The 23,661-nt window shown below is 41.8% G+C and overlaps 1 protein-coding gene across 2 annotated transcripts; it reads right to left on the bottom strand.

Annotated features, from left to right (window-relative positions):
- Window positions 1–2,973: 2,973 nt before the first annotated feature.
- Window positions 2,974–18,754, bottom strand: MEP1A (meprin A subunit alpha). 2 transcript variants are annotated; one of them, XM_065835098.2, is made up of 14 exons: window positions 18,686–18,754; window positions 18,576–18,600; window positions 18,424–18,471; window positions 17,556–17,596; window positions 17,367–17,445; window positions 16,928–17,045; window positions 14,634–14,809; window positions 11,546–11,767; window positions 10,406–10,555; window positions 7,461–7,676; window positions 5,847–6,305; window positions 4,259–4,432; window positions 3,475–3,682; window positions 2,974–3,141 (listed from the first exon to the last, which is right to left on the bottom strand). In XM_065835098.2, the coding sequence occupies exons 1-14, from the start codon at window positions 18,752–18,754 to the stop codon at window positions 2,994–2,996; spliced, it is 2,133 nt and encodes a 710-aa protein (XP_065691170.2). In that variant the 3' UTR covers window positions 2,974–2,993. The 2 variants fall into 2 exon arrangements, with proteins under 2 accessions (XP_065691170.2, XP_065691169.2); XM_065835097.2 differs by having other exon boundaries at window positions 18,424–18,477.
- Window positions 18,755–23,661: the final 4,907 nt, after the last annotated feature.

Raw genomic sequence — 23,661 nt, forward strand, 5'->3', positions numbered from 1 at the left:
AGGCCAGAGGAGCCACAGAAATGATCTGAGGCTGTAACAGCTCTGCTGGGAGGACAGGCTGAGAGAGTTGGGGTTGTTCAGCCTGGAGAAGGCTCCAGGGAGACCTTATTGTGGCCTTTCCTTACTTAAAGGGGGCCGATAAGAATAGTTGTGAATGCACAATGAGAACTTCTCCAACATCTTTGGTTCTCAACAGGATTCTATGTTGAGAAGAATCATAGAATTATTTTAGTTGGAAGAGACCCACAAGATCATCGAGTCCAACTGTTAACCTAATTCTGGTACTAAACCATGTCCCTGAGAACCTCATCTACATGCCTTTTAAACACCTCCAGGGATGGTGACTCCAGCACTTCCCTGCACAGCCTGTTCCAATGCCTGACAACACTTTCAGTGCGCAAATTTTTTCTAATATCCAAAGACATGGGGCTGATTAGCAGACTCACTACAGACTGTGTAATTTCCTTAGAACTTTCCTGTTTGAAAACCAGGGATAAAGTATATGATATAACCTACACAAAATAAAGGATAATTTCTTCTAACTTACACTCTTTCCAAGTTCTTATAAGCTTTTACCCTGGGATAAATAGCACCAAGGGAGGTTCAGGTTGGACATGAGGAAAAGGTTTTTCACCCAGAGGGTGCTGGACACTGGAACAGGCTCCCCAGAGAGGTGTCACGGCCCCAAGCCTGACAGTGTTCAAGAAGAGACTGGACAACGTCCTCAGACACACGGTGTGAACTGTGGGGTTGTCCTGTGCAGGGACAGGAGTTGGACTCCATGATCCTTGTGGGTCCTTCCAGCTCAGGACATTCTATGATTCTATGAAATGAGAGTTTGCAGGACTTTTTCCATGTGCTGCCTGGCAGGAGCAATCACTTCAAAGCAATGCTCTCAGGAGAGGGTCCTGGTGGTCCCCGGTCCAGCACTGCTGTGATCATCAGCCAAACCACTTAGGCTACGCCACCCCCAGGGTGACGAAGAAGGAGTCTGTCCGCAGCCCCCTGCAGCACTGATGGCCAGGTAGCCCTGCAGCAGGATCCCTGTTTAACTGCGGGTCTGCAGCAGCCAGCCGTGCTGGGAAAGATGGGGTGTCTTGTTAACAACAAAGAAAATATGTGTCCATGAGAAGTGTCTAGTTCCAGCCTCAGCCTTGGAGGAAGGAACAACCACACAAGAGCCAGCCCACTGTGATGCTCTGAACTGTTAGAAAGAGTTCTTATACCAGCATCTGGATTCATCCAGATCCAGCATCTTATACCAGCATCTTATACCAGATCAGATAGTGGGGTGGGGGAGCAGAGATATGTGGGGTTGTGAGCAACCAAGTCATTTGGATGAAGTCTGAAATGCCTCAGCAATCACTGCAGAAGTATTTTCTGCCCTTCTATCCCGTGGAGCCTTGCTATAGATCTTGTTTTGCCCTAAGTAGATGAAGTAGGTTCACACCCTTCAGTCATGCTGTTGCTGATTAGAAAACCCACAACAGATAGGACAGGCACCTTGCTTGAGAATAACTGCTGTGACAGCTCTTCCCATGGACATCCTGAGCTTGGGTTTTGGAGCTGGCAAAGCTACACTTACCTGCTTCTCTGCTCAGGCAGTCTGAGCTGTGCTTTTCACATCTCTTCCAAGAGCTACAAGCAATTCTGACAACACCTGGTGGCACCAAACTTATATGCAGGATAAGACTTAACTAAGACTTGCTTGGATCCTCTGTCTGATTTTATTTCAAATGCAGAGAATAAGAGGGACAGAGTATTAACTTATTGCTAATGCCTTAATTTAATTAAATGGTTGTTTTTTCACTACTCACGGGACTGGTGTGAGCACTAGGATGAATCCAAGTGTGAAAATAGGTGGAAACCAGCTCCCTGTGTACTACCTACTTCCACGAGAGTGCATTTTCCCTTGGCTACCATCCCTTGTGGCAAGTATCTGATAAATACAAGGGTAGCTTAATCCTCTGCAACTATTTACCATCGACATCCTGAACTCCTGTTCTGATAAGTAGACAAGAAGAAACTGCTTTTGGAGGAAACCTGGGCAACAAAGTTTCAAGTGTGGAAACTGTGAGAGCCCTGGAAAGCAGAGATCTCAGGACATTATACTAGATGGGTTTCTTCCTGCCATCTGCAATAAGTTCTGGGGTGTTAACACCATATCCAGCACACTCTAGTACCACAGGCACAGTCCTCATCTTCTTACACTCCCACCGCTCTCCTTGACTTGTGAGATGATGATTTCCAAAGAGATATTAATGTAATGGTAACCACTACAGATCCCATCCTATGATAATGGATACTCTCCTCAGCTTTCATCTAGAAATCATGGGATTTTTATAGGTGATTAAAAAAACCCTTGAATTATGCTCAAGAATAGATTTACACTTGAATATTTGAAAACCTTGTGTGGTGAGGCCTTCTAAAGAAACAACCGGTTTTAATGTGAAATTATTTCCATGCTAGAGAATTGGCCAAAAATGTATAGTTGTAATTTACTATTAATTCTATGGAATAGCTAATCAGCTTTTGTAAATCAGTACAGCTCCATGGAAAATGAGTATTTATGTACTGATTTACATACCTATGGATTTGTACTTTTTAGATTTCTTCAGTAACATTTCTAGAAGCTTAATATATGTGTGACTTTTGCTAGTGTTTTGAGAGGTTCTACCAGTTATTTCATCTAAGTTTGAGCTGCAGTTGAGAATAAATGCATGGACTCTCAGCAGTACCACTTGCTATTGGATGAAAAAATGAAACATTGAAAGAGTACACAAAAAAGGCAGTGTATGGACAGTAGTTCTACAGGATATTCATTCACTGTCAAGTCGTACAGAGTAAACAGATCAATGCCGAGTTGTTAGTAGGGCATTTCTTCCATATGCTGACTGGCGTTCTGTAAGTGGGATTCATCATTTTTCACTGAAAACTGATGTCTTATGAACTATGGAAAAATACCAGGCTGAGATTTATCCCCTTGCAGCTCTTTATCTTCTAGCCATCACAGAAATGAGGGCGATGGTTAAGACAATGGTTCCAGCAATTCCACCAACTGTTATTCCCAGGATGTTCCCATGGACCTGCATTGACTGACACCTTTCACCCGTGAAGAAGAAGGCTTGTCCTGATGGGCACCTGGGAAAATAAAGAACAGACTCACATGGATCAGGGGTTTTGTCTTGCCCTATGGGCCCACCTCAAGGTCCCCCTGCTCGCTATCCTGGATGTGCAGTTAGAGGGTTTCACATCACAATATTTGCATACTATTTACACCCGCAGAATTGAGTTTCTTTGCTTCTCCTTACAGCCACTAGTAGAAACTACTCACTGCAGTGAAGTGTTCTGTTTCTACTGTCCCTTGAAGACCTAGTAGCTGAGAACTCTGAGGTCTCTAGCTCTGGATAGTTATTATCTGCATCGTTTGGTTCAGAAGAAAGTCAAGGCAAGCAGGGAGGGGGTCAGTGGTACCTGCAGCTTGCTCTCCCTTTCACATTCACACAAACTCCGTCGTTCTGGCAAGGGTTTGGCTCACATGGGTCTCGCAGATAAGGCAACTGGTCTTGAATGGGCTCCATATCCAGGGCTGCTCTCTTCTGCCTTTCAAGAATGAGGTCTTGCATGAAGGCAGGTTGTTCAGATTCAACAGGGACTTCAGTGTAATTGAGATGAATTACATCTTTTAAAAAAGGAAAGAGAGAGAAGACAAAGACATCAGATAGGAGTGAGTGTTCTTCATACCAGGGGCTCACAGGGTGCTGTGGACTGGAGAGTACTCCTTGTCTGTTTGCCCTTTACAGAGCTCTTGCGCTACCACAGCAAGTTCTGAATATTTAAAGTACAAGATAGAAAATAATACTGAAATTATGGTAACTAGTTAGGTAAATCAGAGGCATTCTGTACTTTGAAAAATTATACCAAACGTGTCTGTTCTGTTTGAAAATAAACACATTGAGGATGGTCTTTTAGTATGTTCAATGCTTAGAAATGGAGATAGCTACCGGTTAGGGTTCTTAAAGGTGTCTAAGAAGTTAACCTTCAGTAAACCATCATAATTTTAATCCCTCTGAACTCAAACACCTTGGTCAACATCACCCACCTGAAACTAAGGTATAGAAATGCTTTTAAAAGTCTATCCTTGTTAGAAGAGAAGATGATACAGAGACAGATGGCAATAGTTGCTTGAGTGTATGAAAATAGATATAAAAGATCACTCATTTGTTTTCGTAAGAAGAACCAGAAAGAGGGTCTTTACCATTAAATTCTGCAAAAATAATCAAATCATCATTTTTCAGGAAGCTTCTCCGTCTCAGCTGGCTGTGGGATATGAAGCTATTCCATCCCCAGTTTGTACTTCTATAGCAATTGCATGAAGCATCGAATGTTCCAACAACTGATGGTTTCTCCCATATTAAGGTTCCGTTAGCACCTGCAAAGAGAATATAAGGGACAAGTAAGAACCACAAAGTTCTGCAGCTGGAAGTATGACATCATTTCTTTGCACATTACAGTGTTAAACAGGATTTATGCCGTAAAATCAAGTTCAGAGCTGAAATACCCAAACAAATCACAGGTAATTGACAAATTATGGGTGCCAGCAGATCCTTAGATTATGGTCTCTTAGTCTATGTGAGGGCATTTAAATTCTACAACTCCCCTTTCACTAAGGACTAACCAACCACAAGTTACCCTCTTCTTGTCACCAGCTAAGAGCTCCCTCCTGCATAAGGACACTTCCTCATCAGTTTTTAAATAGCTGTTGTTTAGACTCTAGCAGATCTTGTTCATTGCTGTGGTTCTGTTAAACATATTCTTAGATAAGGCTTGAAACTTCCTCCTGAAAAAATGTGTACCAAACTTCCACTGGAAAAAGCAAAGACAGATGGAGATTCATCTCTAGTATTTTATTCTGTATGAAACTTGATATTGTCCTGTTATTCTTATTTCTTCAAATTAACATATCCATGGAGAATCCTAGGGGTGAATGTGGAACTATGGTGCTACATGCTATATAAGCCTGGAGTTAAAAGGTAGCCCCTGTCTGAAATAATTAATAAACTGTAGTCTACACCCAGCCAAGTAAGACAGGCTTCAAATGCTGCAGACTGATCTCATGGGTGTTTTCAGGTATTTTTTCTTGAATACAGCTCCATTGTGTACCCTGTGCATTCAGATCATGTATGCTCAAATTCACCAAGCCTCCAAAATGTAGTTTTAACTTAAATTATTGTTGATTTAGTAATGGAATACAGCACCTTGGTGGCATTGCACCATCCAATGGTGGTGTATCACCTATCATAAGGGGAAAACCACAGGTAGAATGGGAATCATTAGCTCCTAAGAGAACTCTGCAGTTAGAGTCAAAATCAGATATCCCAGGGATTACTCATAATAATCAACCATCTATGTATAACTTTTCGCAGGACTGGATATTAGGAAAAAACTTCTCACAGAAAGGGTTGTCAGTCGTTGGAACAGGCTGCCCAGGGCAGTGGTGGAGTCACCATCCCTGAAGGAGTTTAAAAGATGCATAGACGAGGTACTTAGGGACATGGTTCAGCGCTAGAGTTGGGTTATGGTTGGACTCGATGGTCCTGAGGATCTCTTCCAACTGAAACAATTCTATGATTCTGCAACAGATGATCTTTTGCAGACAGGAATTCTGAGTCATAGACAGGAAAGTCATAGACAGGAAAGTCATAGACAGGAAAGTCATAGACAGGAAAATGTCCCAAACAGGGAAATGCAGCCAAAGTTGACCAACTCTGAGTCCTACACTCAATCATTTGACTCTGATTCCTTGGCTTTCATTTTCACCATTCCTCCAGGCAGATACTACTTACCGGAGCTAATTTGATCTGTGCTCGTGGTGAAGCTTCTAATCGAGGACATCCTCTGCAAGACATCAGGGTCCTGGTCCAGCACTGTGAGTGTAGCTTGGCGGTTCAGAGCTGGCCACTCCAAAACACCATCGTTCTCTCCACTGCACAAATGAAAGGCGATGCGACTGTAGCCACTGCTTACGGAGTGGGGATACAAACTCACACCAAAACCATAACCCTCAGGGCTATAAAACCGGGGGCTTTGAATAACATCAGTTGTTCCACTTTCAAGGATTTGGCTGAAATTCCGAACGACCCACACAGCTGTGGGACAGGGAGTCTCTGTCAGTGTCACATCATCAATAGCAATCCCACCAGATGAAGAGCTGGGGTCAGCCTTTAGTCCTTGGAAGAGGTAACGGAACTTCTTCTGAGCGTTGAGAGTTACGTGGGCGATTTTCCAGTTATAGTCATTATCCGCTTTGGTAAAAGGAAAGAAAAACATTGCCATCAGCATGATTACTGATATTATGACACAGCTTATTCCTAACTACCCACTCCAGTTGCATTTTTAGACAACTGGAGCTCTCACAGAGTCCTGAAGGCTAGAGATCTTAGGTTGGTATTGTGATTGTCACATACATTATCTTATCATCTAAATGCTTTGGACAGATTGTTTTAGAATCACTTCACACACTGGTGAATGACAATCTCTAGCATAAAGCACAACAAGCAAAGGGCCAAGACATAACAAGTTGATGGGAGTCAATGACCCAATATCAGAATTAACTGTTGGTGCCACTTTATCAGGGACAAGGGGTGACAGCATCAGACTGAAAGAGGGTAGATATAGATTAGATAAAAGGAAGAAATTATTCACCTTGAGGGTGGTGAGGGATGGGAACAGGCTGTCTAGAGAAGTTGTGGATGCCCCATCCCTGGAAGTGTTCAAGGCCAGGTTGGATGGAGCTTTGAGCAACATGGTCTAGTGGAAGGTGTTCCTGCCCATGGCAGCAGGGTTGGACTAGGTGCTCTTTAAGGTCACTTCCAGCCCAAACCATTCTATGATTCTATGACTTATCCTTCCCTGCAAACGGCTGCAGCTTGACATAGGCAGGTTATCACAGGTCTTGAGTTTTGAAAACGTAAACACACAGCACCACGGTGGCAGAATTTGTCCTCTTTAGCAAAATCACCCAAAGCGTGGACTCAACTCACATTTCTAAAACTACATATGTTTTTACATTTCCAACCACTTAAAAATCAGGCTGGGATTCTTATTGACTGCAGATGAGGACAGGTGTTTTCATCTGAGCTCACTGTTAGACCATATCACAGCTAGTGGAGATGTAGTCAATACACCTCCAGCAGTAACTGAGTGTAACATAACATTATTAGGAACACTGTGACTTCTGCTGTGGATCACCTAAATTACATTATTAAAACCCACAGTTTTGCTACTAAATGCTCTCACGTAATACCAAAATCCTTAGCAAGATCACAAGATCTTCCGGTAGCTTTGGGAAAATGTTTTGATTATTGAGCCAATCCACATGGACTCAGTAAGACAACTTTTCCCCAAGTCAACTTTTCCTCCCCTAATATTCTATATATTCCCCACATTTCCAGAATTACCTTGAAAGGTTTGAATTCTCCTCATCTTGCGAATATTTCCAGTGCCATCATCCTCTTTAAGCCAGATGATCAGCTTGTCAGAAAGGCTTCCCGTGATCTTATAGAAGAACTGGAGGCACTGTTGAGTTCTCTTTGGATAAAGAATTCGAGACTCTAGGACCGCCACCTCATCCGCCTGGCCAGAGCTGGTGCTGAAGTACATGAAGTGGCCAGCATCTGTGAAGAAAATATGCAGTGTCACTCTCTTTTTCCAGATTTCCTGCTAACTGCATGGTGTAAATTTATCATTTCAACTCCACTTTTTTAATAGGCGTAAGTGTAGTATTTAACATGAACAGCAGAGGAAATGGTATGTGATAACCATCCAAGAAAGACCAGGATAAGAACAGTACCAGTAGTTCGGCATATGTGTGGAACTCACTGCTGGCAGCTTGTATCAATTTTGCATTAGCTGGTCTAGCTGCAAGTTGGATGCCTCAGGATTATCAGAGACAGAGGATTCAGTGCTGACTGCAAGTAACTAGTAGATATTTTTTTAATTCGTTTTATACTGATGATAATCAAAGATGAGATCTTAAAGATCATATGCTGTATTGCCTTGTAAAGATAATTTCTTATCAGTGATAAAGATAATAAAAAAGGGTTGGACACAAAACTAGCACTCTCCTGACCCTGACCATGAAGAAGCTCTCTTTTACAGCTTGCCCAAAGACATTTCAAAACATAGCTTCTCAGTTTGGGGAAATTATTTAAGAATTCCTGTCCCCCTAGTTTAATTTCCCACAAAGATTTTCTGAAGTGTTCCTTACTTTAGATTTGGGGTGTCTACTTTTATCCTTATATTCACCATTTGTACACACAACTCATCTTAGTATCATGAACTTGTAATGTCTTATCTGTATTTTGTTGCTCTTCAGTTATTCATTATAGTCTACAAATAAATTAAATTAAATTCTTTTAGCTATTGTGTGGAAGCATCATCTGTTGAGAGCCCCCTGCATGGTTAGTGGAGCTGTTCAAGCTGTTTATCATGTTCGCTCTAAACCTGTCAGGGGAATATTCTCCATTACCTCCTACACAGTAACAACACTTTCAACTCATACCCATAGAAACCTTGCAAAAGATACCTAATTGCTTTGTGCCTATGCATAACACTTCACCATAAGTTAAATTAATGTTAAACTTACGCATGTTAAATATAAGTATGACCGCTGTTGCTGCAAGTGAGAAATAGGGCTGTGAGCCTGATTCAGATGCTTAACTTTGTTGTTGAACTTATTATGGTATCAAACCCCAAAATGATCTAGACTCTTCCTCCTTTTTTGTAAGAAAGTCAAATTAAAGCAACATTAAGCATCTATGGCAGTTAGAATATTATAATATCAGCATGGGGAAGCAGGGATCAAATCCAGAGCCAGGCTGCCAGCTCCTCTTTAAATGTTAGTCTGTACTTTTCCTCCTTCAGTTTAGCCAGTAATAAGTCAAAAACCCAAGAAGTCAAAATGGTTTGTGCAAAATATCATCCGTTTGTGTTAGAAACCTAAAATTTGCCCCCACTTGAGATGACTGCAGAACTGGCTCTCCAAAAATGTCTGAATTTGAATGAACCAAGGGTCACTGAAGGCATCCAACAGGAGAGGGTCTCCCTACTTGTGCCATTCATTCAGACACTCTGGAGATCCTCAGAGGCACCTGCCCCTCTCCTTTAACTCTTCAGATAACGTCAATACTTATTTTATAGTGAGTCGCTAGATGCTAAAGCATAAATGCAAGTTAAGTGTTTACTTCAGACAGATTGGATTTTACCTGGTAATCTCAATTCAGATGGATTATTTCTTAGTTTCAATTATATTATATGGGAGGAGGGGGGAAGGGAGAAAGAATTTAAAATATCAGACAAGGGTTAGGAGCATGGACTTCTAGAAGTTGTCAGATGGTTTTCTCAAGTTATATTTCATTCTTGGGCCTGATCAACAAGTACCAGCATTTTATCAGAGGTGGACGGATTGTTCTTTCCAGTGGGTGAGTCACATAAGGGGAACAGACTACTCTGGAGTGCAGCAAGTCAAATTTTTCTTTTATCAAAGAGTAACAAAGCAGAACTGGATGTGCTTTAGGCCAGGATTCCTTCACTCTGTACTTAGGCAAAATTCACTACAAAAGTCACTTTTTTCTTAGAAGTCTGTAGTAGCTTACCCTGTCTAAATAATGACAAATCAGGCCCTTGCTTTTCAGAAGTGCCCGTTGGGATTTAATCCTAATTCTTTCTTGTAAACTTGCATCTTGAGACTGTGACTAAGGCTGACTCCACTCTTTTCAAGATTTTCATCTTTAGAAAAACGGCAAAATTACTGTGGCAAAATTATCCTTAAACTCTCAACATAAAAGACTTTGCAGCTTTCTTCTGTTTCCAGAACAAGTTCTCAAGTTTAACATCTCAATTGCTTTGTAAACACAACATTTATGAGTGGCTACGAGTGTTATTTCATTCTTATCATGGGGTAACAACTCTTAGACTTTGGAAGTTGCAGTAAATCCTTTTCCAGGTTATATTCAAGTTAAGATTGTTCTTTGTCCTCTTTTATCTGGTGTGGAGAAGATTCTAAACATTCCATTAGTTCGAAAAGCTTCATGAGACCATGAGGGCAACCATAAACTCGTACTCACAGGGCCAAGACCTATGAAAAGAGTTTTTTGCTTAACTAGAAACATTACAACTCTGATGTTTGCTGGATAGTGTCTTAATTATGGTCATTTAATCCTGTGTTTTCAGAATAGCCAGTGCTGGGTTTTCTCAAGGGTTGACCACAATTATAGGTCCAGAGAAGTTGTTAAAGATGCTGTATTTAAAACACACAGACCAATACAGACATGCACAAGGGATCATTACTCCATCTAACCCTTTTTTTTTTACCATAGGAAAGTGTTCTGTTACTACGTTTTACCTCTACAGCGCCCAGAAAGTGTGTGGTCTTCCTCCCCATCAGCACTGCTCAGTTGATGGACCCAGTCTAGATCATCTATGGCGCCCTGAATCATGCCACAGATATTGTCCAATTCAAAAGAACACTGGTCCAAAAAAGTGTGAGTTGAAGCTGAAAAGAAAAGGCACACATAGTTACCTCCAAAGTAGTATCTAATTTAAAATAAAATCTACACTCTAATTTTGAAGGGTTTTGTTTACACTAGTATATACATCATGTAGAGAAGAACTTAACCCACAGCAGGTGTGAGCCCAAAGACTCAAAAGAGGAAAAGTTTTAATCCCAGAGGGATTCCCTGCATAAAGAGATGAACATTTGACCACTTTGCAGAATGTTAACAAGCTCCCATGGTGCAGGTAAAGCGCAGTGACTGGTGGTGTTGGTCTTTGTGTCTGCTTGTAAGCCTTGGAGAGCCAGGTCATGCTGCGAACAGCAGTGGTGTTGCATTTAACCATTCCTCTGCTGGAGGTTATTGTTCTCCATGGCTCACTTGTTTGCTTGTTGAGCATGAGCACCATTTAATCCATTTCAAGCAAAGTCCACCCAGTTACCTTAGGCCCGTTCAACTGAGTTTGCCTGCAAATTGATGCTTCTGTTGGCAGATCCATGGGGACAAGAACTTTTCCCTAATAATCACACATGGTGATAATATCTTCAACCAACTAGACAGAGTGTTGGACTCTAGGCTTAGCTAATCTCAGGTGCAAAATAATCTAATTAAGTCCAAAGAGGACAGAGGAACAAGGAAAGAGGACAAGGTACAGTTGCATTCACCTCTCAAAAACGGCATAGTGAAGCTGCCCACACACCAGCAGAACACAACTACATGTTCGAACCCCCAGGAGCAACATGGAAGAAAAGATGTGAAAGGATTGACTTTCATTGACTAATTGAGCTTTTATAAAAGTAACAACAGTTAGTAGAGCCAAATATGGGGATGAGAAAGGAATAAACAGATTCGGTCTCTACACCGCAGGTCCTTTCCTCTACCACTTCGGGAGCACCTGAGAAGAGTTTTTGTGGTTCTAGAGACATAAGGAAGGTGAACCAGCCAGGTTCAAGTATAAACAAACAGCTTGCCATGGGTAACTTATGACTTACTGCAGTTATACATGCGGTTGAGTCTTTCCAGGTCAATGGCACTGAAGTCTAGACGTTGTCCAATTATGCTGTCAAACGCTGGTATCTTCGCTGTGATTGTGGGGATGCTTTCATTTTTGTTAAATGAAAATGGTGCGTAGTGCATCAATGATTCGTAGTCATAGGGGGTGTTCAGGTCAGTGATGAAGTCGTCATCATACTTCTCAAAATTGTGCTCTCTGCCTGGTAAAAGAACAGAAAAGTTCTTCATTTTTTGAGAAATTGGAAAGGAAATGGCTTTAGCATGGCACTTCGGATATAGTTTTCTGAGGCCGAATTACTTTACAATAAAATATTCAAATTTATCAAGACTTGTTTATGAAATCGTTTGGACAACAAAGCGGTGTCTTTAGATTGTGGTTCTGTGCCTTCACATGTGACTTCAGTAAGTTCAAAATCCAATATCAAGGAGCTGTAAAAAATGTGGCATATAGGAAGTTATATTAGGTGGTCTAATGGCAAACATCCTGAAGGATTGAACTGAAAGATTAATGTACTCCGTTCCAGAGCCTGTGAATGTTGATGCAAACGTTTCCCAGGATATTAGATCACACATGAACAAGGAGGAGCCCTGGAGCCCTCCACTCATTAAGGGGACAGGTATGATAGTCACAGAGTGCCTCCAGGTTCTGCTCTTCTTTGAAGCAAAGAGTACAGTAGGAATCTGTGAAAAAAAAAAATTATTATGTTTTTCCCTAGATTACCAATATTGCTATGACATTGCTATTGAAGTGTCTTTTGGAAACGTGTTTTTCATGGTCTCTTGGTGAAATAATTTGTCCTTAGAGAAGGATTTTCATTATAAAGGTGTCTGCTAGGGCAGAGAGAGGGAGTCATTTCACACACTTTGGTATGGAAGTAGAGATTGCCAGCAATCTCAACCACAAGTAATATTATCAGAATATCTGGCATTCTTTCTCCGAGAAGAAACAGCACATATCTGCTGTGGTGGATAACTACAGCTTCTCTGCATAAAGACTTACATTTCCTTCTGTAAGTCCATTCTGGGTGCAAAGGTCTTCAGTCCAAGGCTTGAGATTGTATAAGAGCTTGGATTGTTTCCTTACAGATACTTGAATTGCACCTTTTATCAAAAAGGGTGCGAATCTTGCTAATTAAAGTGCTATCACTTTTTTATAGCTGGGTAAAAGATCTTGACAGGACACAGGCACGTATAATGATGTTGTCTTTTAAGGTCATTACCAAGCAAAGGGTAATTTCTATGTGTTTTTAAAAGAAATAAACCATGCAGTGAGGAGGCTGTTTCATTAGGATGTCCTGTGTGTTTTCTCTGAAGTTTAATAGGCATCTTAGCTTTTTTGACAACAGCAGCATGAATGGGGGATCTTTTCTCCCATCAGCCAGCTATCTGCATTGCAGTTTATGAAAATGCATTATGGTAAAAGCTGCTACCATGCTATCATATTTGAGATTGCAGATCACTAATTCAGGGACAGATGTGCACACACACGCACAGAGCACAACCATATCAGCCTTGTTTTCTTTTAAAGGAGCAGACAACTTTCAAATAGCTTCAACAGAGATTTTCTACTTAATGAATTTGCCTAACTGGAAAATGAAATTTTATTATATGGATAGAAACCTACAGAGTATAGGAATTGACTGTAATGATATCAAACTAGCCCCAGGACTCTATTCAGAACACTGCCACATGAAAGTCCATCATCTGGATAATTTTTTTGGTGTCTCAAATTTGTGGCTACTGAATACAACACAGGTAAGTTGAGAGGATACAATGACATATTTTTTTTTAATAAAAAAAATAAAGCACAGAGAATGACCACAGTTTTTCAGTACCTCTGTAAATCATGGAGCTCACAATAGTGTATTGCAAGTACATTGTAAAGCTTTTTGCATTAGAGGTGGTTAGTTACAGTGTACAGCAAAAAGGGGCCCAAAAGTCAGCGTCTGGGTGCTATTATCATCATCATCATCTCCGTCACCATGTTTCAAGATGGGGCCAAGTTAGCAATAAAGTGAATTGGTTTTACTGCTGCTCATATCAATAAAAATTAGGGTCTGCAAAAGGAATATCCACGTCCCATCTACTGCTCAGCTACTCCAAGAGATGACACAGGGTAGCAGCAAGTAAGAATGCACATGGCCATTCAACTTGGAGCAATTCCAAGCGCCAGATACTGCTCTTAGAGGTCAGCAGAATTTGCTTGTACCAGCAGTTCTTATCTATCCAAGAGAGAACACAGTGTCCCTGAATCTTCTTGCTTCTTAACGACTATTTTGCACGTATTTTTTCACCTATCTGCAAAGATGGTGAGTGCATAACCCTGAAGACTGAAGTGATCAGTTGCACAGAGCATAAGCAATGGCAGAGCAACTCTGCTAGTGTGCCTTTCAGAACTTGTTATCCCATTCACTTATTTTCACATATATGATCAGTAAGTAGTATGGAACCAAACTTCACAGGAGGCAGCAGAAGAAACTGCCTAGGGACCAGGGGACTGTGGAGAGTTTGCTGAAACTCATACAGCCACTGAATCTGGTGATAGTAAGCCTGAAGGCAAGAAACTGCAGAGACAGAGAGCAGGATAGAGCCCTGTTTTATGTGTCTCATCTGATCTAATCATTGTGAGGCTTCTTCATGTACAAATTAAATCTGTCCAGGTTCAGGAAAGCCTGAATTTCTGAATATAAAACCTTTCAGATTTTGAGAGGACCTCAAAGTTCACCGCCCCAGTAAGTTTATGATTTGCATTGCACAGCAAGAGGAAAAAGAGTCATAGAGATGAAGTTATTGGTTCAAAATCAGAAAGAAGGCCAGTCCTGGAGCCTATGGGAAATAGTCTTCTGACTTCCAAGCAGGGCCTCTCTCTTCTGACCTTCGACAGTCTCTGGTCTTTGACCTGAGAAGTTGTATCAAAATCCTGCTACAGATTGAATTACGGGGGTCTCAGGTATGGCCTAGTGTTTCTAAAATTATATTTTTAAGAAGATTTTAAAACCTAAGAGGAAAAATAAAATACTGATGAGTCTGCACTTCACAAAATCTGACATGAAGGTAAAAACCCACCTGCAATAATTTCATCCCACCAGATGTTCACATAGTCATCCCGGTCTGACCTCGACTGCTCATGATAAAATCCCAGAGCATGCAGGATCTCATGTTCCACGATTGCTGTGTAGTCACACCCTGTCCCAATTGAGAGGTCCTGGCCAGTCTTCAGGTCCCCCACCATGGACCAACACCTGAGAAAGAGAGAGACCTTACTATCTGTTAAGTACAGTTTTCTTCTCTGTATTACATTTCTCATTCTGCTCGCTGGATTTAAAGCAATATCAAAACAGGCTTAAATATAAGTAATAGAAACATTATTACATTATTTAGGTGCCAACTAAGTGCCCATCTCTGATTTCTGAGATCCACAGAAGTTTAGTGTTATATCAGCTGCCTTTTTCCCAAGAAACATAATATATACAAGGAAACACTAAACTTGTCAAGACAGACTGAGTTTTTTGCAATCACTTGGGCTAGAGAAAGGTTCTAGGAGCATTTAAAACAGCAGCATTTGGTCCTTTTTAACAGCAGCTATAGAATGCCTTCACCCCAGGTGTGAAATTATATTTTGGTGTGAGGGCCCAGCCCCTCATCTGTGACTCAGCAGGAATTAATCATGACTGAGGAAGAAAGGAGCTCCTCAGTCAATTCAGTGGGAACTTTTGGGGGTAGCCTGAGGGTGATGTGAGAGACAAGTGCTAAAGAGCACCTACTTGCATTGTATCGTAGAATCAGAGAACAGTTTGGGTTGGAAGGGACCTTCAAAGCTCATCCAGTCCAACCCCTGCCATGAGCAGGGACATCTTCACCCAGATCAGGTTGCTGAGAGCCCCGTCCAGCCTGGCCTGGGATGTCTCCAGGGATGGTTCATCCACCACCTCTCTGGCCAACCTGGGACAGGCTCTCACCACCCTCAGTGTAAAAAATTTCTTCCTCATGTCTGGTCTGAATGTCCCCTCCTGTGGCTTCATTTGCACATCACAAAGAAGCATCAGGCCAAGTTTGTTGAAGGAGTTCTGAACACACTAATGTGGTACTGAAGACAAACAACTTGAGCCTATGGCCTCTTTCATTGCTGCTACCAGGGAGTTTCGAGTATGAGGCTCTTCAGCACCAACTTGTCAAAAATCATGGTGCTTTCGGTCTTGTAAGAGAAGTGTCACAGGACACAGGACCCAAGGAAGAGCTGAGGGCAGAAATGTCAGTGCCTACAGGTGTCTGTGAAGTTCTGGGAGAAAAAGAAATATTGACAGCTAACATAGTGAGAAGACTTTTGTGCTTTTCTAGATGTTCCTTCAAAGCATGTTTAGATGTAGGAAACATAGTAAATCTTTCCAGTTCCTGGAAAACCTGCATCTCTGACTCTAAAACCCTTTCAGATTTCAAGAGGAACTTTTATTAAAGAAGAGCCACCTTAAAGCCACAGCAATATTGCAATAAACTGGCTTTCCATGGCTCTTTTTTGACCCGTCTTTGAAAGATTTCAAAACCTGAATTCTGGCTGTTCACATCCTCAGTAAGTTAAGAGAATGTACATGGGGGCCATTACACCCACCACTGGAACGGAAAACTTCCCTAGGAAGAAAAGTGGAAGCAGTTGATAAAAACTCAGAGGGCAACAAAGATGCTGAAGGGAGTGGAGCATCTCCCGTGTGAGGAAAGGCTGAGGGAGCTGGGTCTCTTTAGTTTGGAGAAGAGGAGACTGAGGGGTGACCTCATTAATGTTTACAGATATATAAAGGGTGAGTGTCACAAGGATGGAGCCAGGCTCTTTTTGGTGACAACCAATGATAGGACAAGGGGTAATGGGTTCAAATTGGAACACAAGAGGTTCCACTTAAATTTGAGAAGAAACTTCTTCTCAGTGAGGGTGGCAGAGCCTGGCCCAGGCTGCCCAGGGAGGTTGTGGAGTCTCCTACTCTGCAGACATTCAAACCCACCTGGACACCTTCCTGTGTAACCTCATCTGGGTGTTCCTGCTCCGGCAGGGGGATTGAACTGGATGATCTTTCAAGGTCCCTTCCAATTCCTAACATTCTGTGATTCTGTTGGGATCCACCTTTTGTGACCATGAAAATATCAGGTACCTGTTCCAACTTCATCATCTAAATATCCTCCACAGTCAACAGAGAAGCAGCTGCTTCCAAGCTCTGTGTCTAAGAAAGTTAGAAGGGTTGCTTTCTCCAGGGCCTCTTTTTCTCTGCTGACAACAAATTTGGACTAGACTTTTAGACTGCTGAAGTCAAATGGAATTAATTCCCAGTGTATTCTATACAGAAAAACTAAATGGAAATGTATATAACCCTTACCCGCTTTCTTTTATAAAGAATATGTAGCTACTCTCTCCTTCATATGGCTTGAAATCAATGCAAGACTTAAGGCGAAACAATTCAAATGCCTGGAGAATGACTGCTTTGGCATTCAGATCTGGAAAACAAGCGTCAGGAGAGCACATTTAACACACTGCAGATCATTCACCCTGGAGAGGTAAGGTATGCACACAGATATACACATGGGAACAAAAGAAAAATTATTAAAATGAGAAATGATTGAATTTGATTGAATTGTGTTTTGTTACAATAGCTGTAGAATAAAAAAAGAAAAATATTTTTATATAAAGGAGGCAACTAGTTATTAGTGAATTTTGATGTGATAGAACCAGTTCTGGAAAAAGGCAAATACTTCATTATAGTGACTCCCATGCAAACAAGAATCAGAGCTAAAATCTGAATTATGTATCTGCATTACCTAGGTTATCACTCAGAATATAGGGAACGGGGAACTTCCATCTGTAGGTCTCATTTCTTAGGGCATTTCGCTGATTTTTCTGAAAATGGAATTAACAACTGGTGATGCATCTGCTGTGGGGAGATGGGCTGGTTTGTAGCAAAAATACAATCAGGACACATGATGGATATGAAGTTTTTAGTTACTTACAGGAAGCATGATATCACCCTGAAAGAGGTCCAGTCCAGCAGCTGAAAAGTAATTTAATGAAAGATAATGTGAATGAAATATCAAATGTATTTCACATCATAAAACATATTGAGACTACTTATACAAGGTTAATATCCTGGGGCATTTACAGAAAATAAAGAAGGACCAGCCATTTTACATTGAAATACAGTGACAGGCCTAAAATTAACAGTAGTTCCTACTCAATATTCACTAACCAGCAACATCTGCCTTTTTGGTGGCAGAAATCTGGTGGCCACCATTATCCATGTCCAGTTTGATAACCTCTTGCTTGCTATCAGGCAATGGCAACGGTCATACTGTGAGATAATGCTCTAGAGAATATGGTGTAATGCATCAGGAAGAATATTGCACAGTGCACCGTCGAAGGATGTATGGAAATTTGCATTACAGGAAATTAAAAAAAAAAATAGAGGAAGAGAGTACAGTGCATTGTGTCTTTTCCATTTGTTTTCCTTACCACTTATATCAAAGCTCTATAAACATCTAAGCTATATTCTACTTTGTAAAACTTTATAAAAATCATATAGAGATGGGAGAAGAATGATGGTGGGACTCTGGAGCCTTTCCAGTTGATACAGAGTCTGTCCATGGGTCTGTCCAAACTTAAGAAGAGAAAGACATCGGCACCCCTTTTTTGCATAGTTACATTCCTAGGATAGATTCATGTGTCATACCCAAAGGAAAGTACTTCAGAGCTTGCTTAATTATATGTATCTTGTTACAATGAGCTACTTGACCATTTACCCATGTCTTTTCCACAATAGTGAAAATTCAGCATTTTGCTTACAATTTTTCAGGTGTTATGAGAATCTAGACATGAACTCACCTAAGTTTATTTCTGGAATGTCTTTGAATATTTCACCAGCATCGGCATCTGCTGCTGCAAAACAGACAAAACATCACATGCTCAGATGTGGTGGCACACAGTGAGCAAAAAGAAAAGGCTTTAAAACTTAAACCAGCTCACAGAGCACTTACCAGCTTCACTGGAGAGGTGCCCAACCTGAAAGAGAATAAAATACAACCAGTATAAGATATGAAATGTCTCTGGATGGAGAGGAGCACGTAGAAATCAGGTTTCTACTTACAGACACTGGAGTACCGCACACATGATGTAACAAAAGCACCAGGCCGAGTGGGAAGATGCTGGAGCTCATTTTTGCAATGGAAAAATAAACTGGTCCCTCTTATCTCTTGCAATATATTGAGCACGTTGCTGAGCTTCCCACAGAACATCAGCCAACCAGCTTCAAACTTTCTACCTTTGTAACATTATTATAACAGTGAGATCTTCCTCCTACATGCCATGTGATGGCATTGTTGTTATCAATTACCCAAGTCCACTTTGGGGAATGTTACAGAGAGGAATGTGATAACTGCAGATCTTCTGCGCAGCTGGTGAAAGCCCTACCCGGGCTTTGTGTAAGAAGATCTCAATCTGGCCCAAAGTTGCTGACTCCTTCTACTGTGCTTATTATCTGTCAGCATTACGGTCTCAGCTGCACGTGCTCTAGCAGAATTACTCTGGGTTTATAGCACTCCAGTGACATTAGAATTTGCCCCAGTGGTGGTTTGAACCAATAATTAACATCAAATTGTAAAGATTAGAAATAGAAGAGATATGATTATGAATGCCCTGACAGTGATCCCATCCCAGGACTGATGCCCCAGTGCACAACATGTCATCCTTTGCTTCCAGAGTTGGTCAAATACGTCAGTAGAGCCTGGGCCTTCCAGATTGATGCTCCTTTCTTTTCTGGTGGGTTTCAGACATGAAGAACTCTTGTCCTGCACTTTGCTGTCTTCTTTCTCAGGGGACACAGGTCATGGAGGGCACACAGGCTGAGCCAAGGCTTCAGAGAGCTCTAGATTTCCCACATGTCCTGTATCATACCTGCAAACCCTTGCAAGCATCCCATGTGCCCTGGAGTGCCACAGTGCCTTAAACTTAGGCAACTGAATCCTGCTGCTTCATTTCACATCTGAAATTACAAGTGATGAAGGTGAGGATGTCCACGTCTATGATCAGTAATTATGTAGGAAAAGGCTTGTGCCACAGACACCACGAGGGTTTGAGTAAGAAGACAAGAAAAAGTGTTCTGGAGGTGCTTCACACACCAGAACCAGCAGTGTTGGCAGGAGACACAGGACTGCAGTGTGGAAAAGCCTCAAATGCAAGTAGGTTTTGAGTAGGAAACATGCATGTGTACAGTGACTACCCTGTTCTAGAAAGGAGTCCTCCAACCTAAGCAACCTATCTTCCTCCAAAAAGATCAAAGCAGGAAGGTATTAGTACGCGTTCACATTGCAGAGGAATAGGTACTGAGATCCTTTCGGTTGAGAAGAAGGGCACCAGAGGACTGATCTTTCAACTAGCATCCCCCACCTAGGGCCTCTCATCATAAGAAGGACATTGAAGTACTAGAGAGAGTGCAGAGGGGGTGATGGAGCTGGTGAGGGGCCTGGAGCACAAGTCTGATGAGGAACAATTGAGGGAACTAGGGCTGTTCAGCCTGGAGAAAAGGAGGTTGAGGGGAGACCTTGCTCTCTACAACTGTCTGAAAGGAGGTTGTAGCAGGGAGGGTGTTACTCTCTTCTCCCAAATAACAAGTGATAGGACAAGTGGAAATGGCCTCAAGTTGTGCCAGGGGAGGTTCAGATTAGATAGATATTGGGAAACATTTCCATGGAGGATCCCACACCAGAGCAGGTGGGTGCCCAAAGGAGGCTGTGACACCATGGGAAGCCCACACTGGAGCAGGATCCTGGCAGCGCCTGTGGCCCCATGGAGAGAGGAGCCCAGGCTGGAGCAGGTTTGCTGGTGGGAGTTGTGACTTCATGGAGGACCCACACTGGAGCAGCTAATGAGGAACTGCAGCCCATGGGAAGGACCTGCACTGAGAAATTTGTGAAAGACTGTCTCCTCTGGGAGGGACCCCATGCTGAAGCAGGGGAAGAGAGTGAGGAGGAATGAGCAGCAGAGACAACATGTAATGAACTGACCACAACTCCCATTCTCTGTCCCCCTGCACTGCTCAGAGGGAGGAGGTAGAGAACTTAGGAGTGAAGTTGAGCTTGAGAAGAAGGGATGAGTGGGGGAAGGTGTTTTTAGACTTGTTACTATTTCTCATTATCCTAGTTTGTTTGAATGGCAATAAATTGAATACATTTCCCTAAGCTGAGGCTGTTTCACCCATGACAGTAACTGGTAAGTGATCTCCCTGCCCTCGATTTATGAGCTTTTTGTCATAGTTTTGTCCCCCTGTCTTGTCGATGGAGGAGGAACGATAGAACATCTTGGTGGTCACCTGGTGACCAGTCAGGGTCAAGATCCAAACAAATTGTCATTTTGCTTTCATGAAAACTTCCAAGTAACATTGAATTGAGTCCAAACACAGATGAAGGAGACATGCTATTCTTTTAGCAGTGATCTAACGAGCTGAATACTTGGGAGTGAGTCTTATCAAAATCTGGGCTTGACAAAGAGGTAATGGCCATGGGGAGAAATGGGAAATCCTAGAACAGGGTGTTGAAAAATCAAACATTGACGCTTCTCACTAGGGAAGGCTGGACAGAGAGACTGCAGACACAAGAGCTCTAAAGTAAGCATTGCCATCAACAAAGATAAACAAAAAGAATGAAACATGGGAAGAAAAAAGATTATATTACTCAGAGCTTAGCCTAAAGTAATCTTTGGAGACTCTATGGGTTTGGTTTCTTAAAAATAACAGCAAAGCTTACTTCAAATTTTTAAAATTCTTAAAATACAGAAACCACAGAATGTAGTCTCTTTAGAGAAGTAATATATTTTATTTGTTGTGGATGACTTTGTTAGCCCTTGTAGTGAGGAGGTTGAGGGCACTTGAAGGATGGACTGGGACTTCAGACATTATCAAAGGGTTGTGATCTGCAAGAAAAGATAGTTAGAGTAATTAATGCATGCGGTATATAGTACAGTTCTATTGTACGTGTTGGGCTGACTTTCAGAGTGATTGCAGGGGCAAGAAACAAAGCAACAATAATTCATCTAAATAGCTGTAGAGGTTGCAGCAGTACCTGGTGAAGGCAGTGGGAGGAGAAATGGAAGAGCAGAGAGCTGTGGGCATGCACGGAGCTCCAGTCTGTGTCCTTATCAAGCCCACCAGGGGATCCTGGGATTACTGAGCTGGAGAGAGAAGGGGATGAGAGAGGAGAGGGCTTGGGTCTGAAACTGGGTTGGGAAGCAAGGAGGAAGGGTGGAAAGGCTTGTGGAGAAGTAGGAAACAAGGGGCAGAACCTCAGTAGCTAAAGAGACAACCTCCAACTTTCATCAGAGGGCAATGTAACACTGCCCTGAGTTTATAGGCACCCTGGTATCAAAATGAATATTCAAATGCAGAGACTGGAACCTTAGAAATCATAGAATAATTTTGGTTGGAAAAGATCCTCAAGATCATCGAGTCCAACCATTAACCCAACACTGGCACTCAACGTGACCATAATAGATTTGATACCTAGGAATGAAGCCAAACCACCCTACAACTGGAGACTAAATGCACTCTCCTAACAAGTCTTCCAATTTCTTAACTACAATTTCACCTAGCAAATGCAAATATTTTCGGGAACACCGGCACCCATATTACACAGCAGGATTGAATTTCCCCAGTGAATTACTCTCGGTACAAAGCGTTGCCAGGGAAAGCACAAAGAGGGCTCAGCTGCTTGTCTTACTGCTCAAGAGAACTTGGAAACACTGTGGAATGCCCTACATAGCCTGCAGAAAAGCTGGACCTTTCCGTATGCCAGAAGTGTAGACTGTTCTTTGCATTTTTGTCAGGCAGGACACGTTCCTGGTTAAGCATTCATACGAAGCAGCTTTCCCACCTTGTGAAAGTTCTTGCAGTTTCAAAAGTTTCTTCATTCTCTGCTGGAATGAAAACAAGAACTTTCTTTTTATGAAGAGCAAGGGGCAAATCCTCCTGCCAGGGGAGCTTGCAGTAGTGGTTCCAGCCCTCGGTCACCTGGGTTTAATCTGGATTATCACAGCATACTCTTATAAATCCTCTGCTATCTGAGACAAGTGCCTTGACCCCCTCACTAGAGTCAGGTCTGGTTTATGATTATTTACTTACACAGTGTTTACATTTTCCAGGCACTGACATTGTCCAAAGGAAACTCACTTCAGAAGGGTGATAGAATTCATCTCACCCACCATCATCGCCAGTGATGGATCACTTTGCACCCGGTGAAGATCATAACAGAAGAGCAGCTCATCACAACTCCAATAGAATGGAATCAGCTCCTTCCCAGAGGAACCCATTGATCTCAAATGACCCACTGTGGAGTCCAGAAAGTCCATTTTTGGACACCTAACATGAAATATCCTGTGTCTGGGAAGCACAAAACACAGTGGTGTTAAAAAAGTTGTTAGTGCATTCAATAAAGAAGTGCCAGTGCTAAATAAGCTCTAGATCAGTTTCCACTTGCCTGACTTAGAAAGTTATTTTCAAAGCAGAAAAAAAAAAATTTCAATAGAAAAGAATTCTTCCTACATTACAAATCAATATTAAAATGAAAATACATTGAAATATGGCTTGCAAACTAGTGTTTAGTTGATTAAATAAGGTACACGTTTGGTTCCACTCTTTAGAAACAAAGTACAAACACACATGGCAATCCTGTGTGCAAATGTAAGTGGATGCACTTGGGCAGGGATTTTTTTTTTAAGATGAAATAGGAAAGTATTGGAAGGGTCCTGTTACATCAAGGCTTTCGGTCTTCTGTTTTGCCTACAAACCATGCCCTGTAAACCTTTTATCAATACATCAGACTACCCTATAAAAGTAGCTGGAGACATTTTTGCTTTAACTCTGCTGTGGGTAAAGAAATTATTAATTTCCAGCCCAATTACTTTGCATCATGCCCTCTCATGCTAACATGTTTGACATAACTATTTCCTTTCTTTCGTAGCTGGTTTGCAATTCCGTCTGTAGACCGGAGTGATATTCCTCTGAGTCGCCAGCCTTCCTAGTGACAAAGGCCACTTGCACATCACCTGCATCAGCCTCATTCTGCATATTCCAAT

Source organism: Patagioenas fasciata, chromosome 3, assembly GCF_037038585.1.
Source record: "Patagioenas fasciata isolate bPatFas1 chromosome 3, bPatFas1.hap1, whole genome shotgun sequence".
Taxonomy (NCBI): domain Eukaryota; kingdom Metazoa; phylum Chordata; class Aves; order Columbiformes; family Columbidae; genus Patagioenas; species Patagioenas fasciata.

Excerpts from the sequence above, each read along its gene's own strand:
- MEP1A (XM_065835097.2), bottom strand. The coding sequence starts at position 18,754 with ATGAGCTCCAGCATCTTCCCACTCGGCCTGGTGCTTTTGTTACATCAT. Across the intron at positions 10,556-11,545 it reads CAACCGCATGTATAACTGCA|CTTCAACTCACACTTTTTTG; the intron begins GTAAGTCATAAG and ends TTTTCTTTTCAG. Across the intron at positions 3,683-4,258 it reads TATTTTTGCAGAATTTAATG|ATGTAATTCATCTCAATTAC; the intron begins GTAAAGACCCTC and ends CTTTTTTAAAAG.